The following is a 6,911-nucleotide window of genomic DNA, read 5'->3' as shown; positions in this document are numbered from 1 at the left end:
GCCGTCCATACTGGATCATTAGACTTCGATTGTAATTTTAGGGGCTGTATCTCAATGGCCCCTAACAAAAAGGTTCATTCAATACCAAACGAGCTTGAGTTTGTTGCAAAAAATCCCACAGATTTATAGGGACCTCCGTAATATAAGGTTTAATGTAAGCTACAATCTGCTTGGGCCCTCGAGCCTGAAGGTAAGAGACACTTTCAAAAGTTTTATTAAGGCTGGCCTCTCCCACACTGATAATACGGCTTGCTGGTGTCTGGAGGGGCCATTCAGGGGGCCATTCTGACAAGCGGATAATGGAAATGTCGGCCCCAGTATCTAACATTCCTTTAAAATTCTTTCCTCTAATGTTCAAAGTCAAAATGGGCTTTTCTAACTCCTGTAAGAGAGCAGTTAATCCCACAAAAAAGTTAGTGCTGCCAAAACCTCCAGCACGAACAGATTGGAACGATTTTTGTGGTTTCTCATAGGGCAACAGGAGCATCTGGGCAAAGCGATCCCCTTTTTGCAGATATATATTTTGAGTGACTTGTACCATTATTGAAATCTCTCTGTCATAATCCTCATCAATAACTCCAGTCATAACATGCAACCCTTTCATAGTACAACCACTCCTGCCCAATATGAGTCACACAGTGTTAGCAGGAATAGGCCTGTAATAACCAGTATCTATTTTATAGGGAGAATTAATTACTAACAGTTCTATGTCCCTCAGGCTAGGAATATCTACACAGGCACTGTGCTGCGTAGCTGAGGAAAGAGTCATAATGCTAGGTTTTATATTATCCCCTTCTTTTGGTGCGGGGCTGAAGGGAAGCCCCATTTCTAGTTTCCTGAACCTCCCTGATTGTGTTTTAGCTTGAAGGGCAATGGATTGCCATCTTTGTCGAATTGAGATTTGCATTCACTTAACCAATGATTGCCCTTTTTGCATCATGGGCAAGGCCCTAGAGGCTTCCCCTTTTTATTTGTAGAAGCAGTCAAAGACGAATTTACAGATAAACAACATTGTTTCTTCATATGACCTGGCTTGCAACAGTTAAAATATTTTACATTCATGCTTTTTTGTATGGCATATGTTTCCATAGCGGCGACCTGTGCCCTATGACATATGAAGCCAATGCTTCTACATATTTTCAAGTAATCCATAATAAGGCCTGTTTCTCTGATGGGCCTGATAACATTTTGACAGTCCTCATTTGCATTTTCAAATGCTAATTTCTTCAAAATCATTTGTTGCACATTTGCATAACTAATAGATTTTTCTATTGCATCTTTTAACTTTCCGAGGAGTTGAGCACATTCTTCATTTGGTCCTTGAAATATTTTTACAAAGGACCCATCAGACAGAGAACTATCCACTTTAGACCATACATTTAGGGCTATTTGTTTAATTCCATGCATCATGGGCGGGGTCACGCCCTGTATTTGAGAAGCTGTCTCTGCCATTGTCCCTGTGCCAGTTAAAATATCAAAAGTAAGCTGTACGGGGTTTCCCCGACTTTGCTGTTCTTGAAACATCTCTGTCGCTTCATCATTCACCCACATCTGCCACTGGAGCAATTGTTGGGGTGTAAGGACCATTTTCGCAATGACAGTAAAATCCGCTGGTATCCAGTTTTCTGCCCAGTTCCGAAGGAATTCAAGACAGTAAGGAGCAGTGGGCCCATAGAGAGTACATGCCTTTTTAAAGGTCGAAATGATGTTGAAATCAGGATTGCTCCAGGTCACTTGCCCCTGTTGGGGATGGTCAAAGAATATAGGAAAAGCCTGCTTGACCAAGTCGCGAGGAGTCAAGGAGCTGGTAACGGAGGTCAGAAAAGAAGCACGGGGAACGTTAGTTGTCAGTGATGGAAGGGTTAAAGTCGGAGCATTAGGGAAAGATAAGAATTCCTTCCGAGGAGGGGGGAAACTGGCTCTCCAACGGTTCAGCCATTCTTGCATCTGTTTTTGCTGGCTGAGGCGGTGGCAGCAAATGAGATACATCCCTCTGTCCAAAAAGGACACTTTTGTGATGAAGAGCCCCTTGCATATCTTTTTCTTCCAATTCATATTCATGCAGTGATTGTACTGTTTCTACCTCAACATCCACTTTTATCCCATCTAATTGTTCAATGATGGTACGAATTAGAGCCCAGGTTACCCACCAACAGGGAGGAATCTGGGCTTCTCGTCTGTATGCCGTCAAGACATTAGTTTGCACTCTGTGCCAGACTTGCTCATCTAACGTTCCTTCCTCGGTAAAACAATGGGTTGTAATCAACAACAAGGTTATAACATTCCATTAGCTGTTCTGTAGAAACGTTCTCTTCAAACTGTTTTAAAAAATGATTCACTAGAGAAACGAAAGGAACTTTACTCTCTTGGTGTGCCATGTTCTGCTTACCTCTTTTGGCAGGAGGCACGTCTCCATTTTAGAAATGTGGGTTCTTCAAGCCCAACGTTGGGCGCCACTTATAGAGCTTGGCAGAGATGCCTCTGAAAAAGGGACACGGACAGCCTTCTAGGAGACTGACAATTTGCTTTATTTTACCAGCGCTATTATATAGTATTACGAGGGAGGAAGACTTTGACAGCTACATCAGCATGACAAAAACCAGGACACCTGTGGAGTGTTGATAAACTTAGATTTACATAGCTTTACCAGACATGCTGGCTCCACTTCTAAACATTAATCAGTTCCTAAGATTCAAGTCAGCTATCAGTCAAGGTTGCCAGCATGGCTTCCAATTAACTCTTGGACTATGTGCGAAGGGAGTATTCCTAACACTAAATAAAGAAGGACAAAGAAAGCATTACTTGGGTTAGGGAGTGTTTCTTGCGCTGCATGCCGAGGGTTGTTAAGGGCCGAATGGAAGAGCTTCAAAGGGCAAGATGTTTTTGAAAACGTTGGAGATGTGCTGAGTGAGGCCGGCCCTCCGCCAAGGCCTCTGGTGAGGACCTTCTCCTCAGGCAACTCTTCCTCACTTTCTCAACACCGTTCCCTTTATTCTTTGACTTATATGTCTTCCTTCAACACTTCTGCCTCCTCCATCCCTGTATGAACACTTTTTATCCCATTTCAGCACTTCAGAGTCCTCTGGTCGCTTCATCTCTAGACCACCCTCTTCCTATTGGGGGTTCTTAAGGGGCTTAAGGAACGTAAGAGCAAGCACTTAATATGGAAAAATGTAACTAAGAACATGTTGTTTGTTTTTTCTACTCCAATGAGCTTTAGAGACCCCAAGATTTGGTGAATCCTCAGTCTGTTGTCCCACGGTCACTACACCGTCTCCATAAGATTACACATCAGAGCAAAGAAAGTGTTCAATGTCTCCTCCACTAATATTGTTGGGGACACTTCAACTCTTATATTGAGTAGGGAAACTCAAGTTTCCCCATCTACCAGAAATATATTCCTGATGAAAAAAAAAAAAGAAAAAAAGAAAAAGAAAAAAGTAAGATGCCCAAATTCAAGAGTCACATGACCACTGCACCACGGACTCTTGACTGAATTACTTTCCCAATGGTCCCTCATTGACAGTTTTCATCAGGTAGGGCCCAATCTGTAGCTGACCAACAGCTGAACAGGTGACGTACCTGTAGGTACCTCATTGACAGTTGGTTGCTTGTGGGCGGGGCCGGGGATGCACTGTCCAATTGCTGAGCAAGATCTTTTGCTTAGTAATAGGATGTGGATTAGTAAGGCATAGCAATGGGTACCTGCTAAGGGCTGTGCTCATGCTGCTCTGTAAAATAAGGATACTATTGGTCCAGTGTGCAGGAATCTTTTTGATTGACTCCTTTCCAACCTCAGATTTTTATTTCACATGCTTGTTTAACTTTTGTACATCATTCTTTTCCTTGTATTCTTGTAGCCTTCCTTTTCTATACAATATGGTGGAAGAATTTTTCCATCTCAGCGAACATGTATCTGCCATTATTTCTAAGGATTACTATAGTGTTCAAATGTTTGCTTCTGCCATACTCCATGCGAGTGCTTTGAAGAGAGGAACCATGTGTGTTTTGTTCACTGGTTGCTTCCATATCTTTTCTTTTTTTTGATAAATTCTAGTTTTTATTAAATTGTAAAGTCTATAATAAAAAAAATGTGGATCAAGAGAAACTGCTAACTACAAGGACTAGACAGCAAAGCCTATGAGAACGCCATGAAGTGTGTTGCAGACAAGATTCTGAAACATAAGTTATAAGCTCTTTTCTTTACATTTCCATTTCAGTAACTTTATTATTAAATGGTTGTTATTCTTCTATTTTAAAACCCCAAATTCGCATTTGTTCTCATGTTAATTAAGCTTTCTTTTCATACTGATACCAGACATCTTGTAGGTGCCAAATTTTTGTAATGGTTTTATGTCAATCCATGCAGAAAAATGTGAACCAGTGCAGTAGGCAGATGAGGACCATTAATGCACAGATAATACACACACCCTGGCCAAAAGAACTGAAGGCATTAAAAAAAAAAACTATAAAACAAACAGACCTCAAGAAAATTGGGTTATTACTAAACAGCTCTCAACTATTAACACCCAAGTTCCTTATATTAACTAAATTTCTCAACATAGATGTGTTCCGTTCTGTTCCGTTCCGTCGCTCAGTCGTGTCCGACTCTATGCGACCCCGTGGACTGTAGCCTACCAGGCTTCTCCGTCCATGGGATTCTCCAGGCAAGAATACTGGAGTGGGTTACCGTTTCCTTCTCCAGGGGATCTTCCCGACCCAGGGATCGAACCCGGGTCTCCCGCATTGGAGGCAGACGCTTTAACCTCTGAGCCACCTTACTTACAAGTCTATCCTTTCCATACCCCTTCCCACCCCAACTCCTAAAATGCACTACTAGAGATGACTATAATGTTATGTGGGCAGAAATTTACAGATAACCATTTTCATCTTGAGCATGGATCTGAAAACTTTTTTATTTAAACTTCCGTTACTGTGCACTGTCCATCAGGCCTTCGATATCTGACACTCACTCTTCCATCTGCTGCCAATTATCGATCAGTTCCTGATCGATCAGATACTGTCTGATTTGCATTAGGAACCAAAAGTCTCTGTTGGGTCAAGGAGTGTTGTGCAACAAGAGCAGATACATCCTCACTCTCACTGCTGGCATCGGATTTGGTTTCTTCAATCGAAGTGTCTGGTTCTGGTGCTCTGCCTGAAGATGGTGATCAGTGCTCTTCTTCTCCTTCCCCTCTATGACTCCTTTCCGCTATGCTGTCTCCACCAAGTTGTAAATGTGCAAAAGAGTCTTCCAGAGTAGTGCTTGCATCAGGGGATGGCGTGGCGGGGCTTGTTAGCTGACCATCTACTGATGTCAGGGGTCTCACAGAAGACAACTGAACAGAAGCTCCGCTCTGAGTCGGTACACTGTATGCTCCATCAGCAGAGCTCTCTCTTGCTAGGTTTGCAGTATTAGAATCACAGCCCAGCCTACATTCGGCTACTCCCTTCTTTGGTATATCTATTGTATCCCGCTTGATCTTCCTGAGACGTCGATGTTCGTTTCTCCTATACTGTACCATATTTTCAAGATCGGCAACATAGAGAAACCCGGCAATTAACATTTCAGTGCTCTTTTCACCTTTGGAAAAAGCATCCTCCAGCTCTCTGCTAGAGCAGTCATCATACTGCCACCACCCATTTCTTCCTTCATAATACCAGGCATATTCACTGTTTCCTTTACTTGCTGCCTTGAGTTCTTCTGGTGACAACAAGGTTGGCTTATCAAGGAAATCTTCGGGAATTTCTTGTCGACAGAGGGCACATTGCTTTACAGGCCATGAAACTCCCTTCACACATAGATAGCAGAAAACATGCTTACAAAGCAGAGTGACTGGGTGAACAAATGTTTGCAGACAAATGGCACATTCAGGGACAGTTAGAAAAGGTGCAGTATTAGAACAAGACTCATTTGCTTTCCTGTTCATAGGAAGCTTGTGTATAGAGTGATAAATTTCTCCACAGCAAGCAATCGTTTCTATTACAGACCCCACAGATGCCTGCCACAAAAATAAAATCTCATCTTCATGAGCAATCAGCCAGTTTGCAGAATTTTCTCCTCCATCCTGTGCTCTGTGGCCACCGCCAAAGCCACCTCGCCGTCTTTTCTCTTCAGCCTTAGAGCCCGCAGCCCATATATTTTCTTTTGTAAAAAAGGAGGCAATACACATTGGAATTCATGTATCTTTTCAAAGTAGTGTTCATTTTCTTCTGATATATACCTCGGAGTGGAATTGCTGTGTTAATTGGTAGTTCTTTTTTTTTTTTAGTTTTTTGAGAAACTTTCATGATGTTTTCCATGGCGACTGCACAAATTTGCATTCCCACCAATTAAGTACAAGGGGTTCCTTGTCAACATTTGTTATTTTCAGACATTTTGAATTGATGACAGCCATTCTTATGAGTGTGAGGTGATATCTCCTTGTGATTTTGGTTTTAATTTCTCTGACAGTGATGTTCAACATTTCTTCATTTGCATTCTGTATATCTTCTTTGGAGAAAATCAGAACTTCCCATTGAATTTTGTTTGTTTGTTTGTTTTTTAATATCGAGTTGAATAATCTGTTTAGATAGTTTGGATATTAACTCCTTATAGTCATATCATTTGCAAATACTTACTCCCATTCGGTAGGTGGCCTTTCATTTTGTCAGTGTTTTCGTTTGCTGTGCAAAAGTTTTTAAATTTGATTAGATCTCATTTTTTTCCTTTGCTTACTTTGCATTAGGAGACAGGTGAAAAAAAAATGTTGCTATGAATTATGTTAAAGAGTGTTCTGCCTACATTTTCTTCTAGGTGTTTCATGGATTCTAGTCTTTCATTTAGGGTTTTAATTCACCTTGATTTCATTTGTTTGATCATTTTTTTGTAAGCTGAAACTCCAATATTTTGGCCACCTTATGTGATGAGG

At 41.5% G+C, this 6,911-nt stretch overlaps 1 protein-coding gene and 1 pseudogene across 1 annotated transcript; both read right to left on the bottom strand.

The window, feature by feature from the left end:
* Positions 1-936: 936 nt before the first annotated feature.
* On the bottom strand, positions 937-1,989 carry LOC148773817 (endogenous retrovirus group K member 9 Gag polyprotein-like). The gene has a single exon (XM_088832679.1). The coding sequence runs from the start codon at positions 1,987-1,989 to the stop codon at positions 937-939; it is 1,053 nt and encodes a 350-aa protein (XP_088688805.1).
* Positions 1,990-4,919: 2,930 nt separating this feature from the next.
* Positions 4,920-6,646, bottom strand: LOC148773816 (E3 ubiquitin-protein ligase RNF146-B pseudogene; annotated as a pseudogene).
* Between the last annotated feature and the right edge of the window lie 265 nt (positions 6,647-6,911).

Source organism: Moschus berezovskii, chromosome 26 (assembly GCF_049115385.1).
Source record: "Moschus berezovskii isolate FMDL1 chromosome 26, NW_MosBer_1.0, whole genome shotgun sequence".
Lineage (NCBI taxonomy): Eukaryota > Metazoa > Chordata > Mammalia > Artiodactyla > Moschidae > Moschus > Moschus berezovskii.
Note: the sequence above shows the minus strand (reverse complement) of the source record. Positions and strands in the feature narration are given on the sequence as shown.

Excerpts from the sequence above, each read along its gene's own strand:
- LOC148773817 (XM_088832679.1), bottom strand. The coding sequence starts at position 1,989 with ATGTATCTCATTTGCTGCCACCGCCTCAGCCAGCAAAAACAGATGCAA.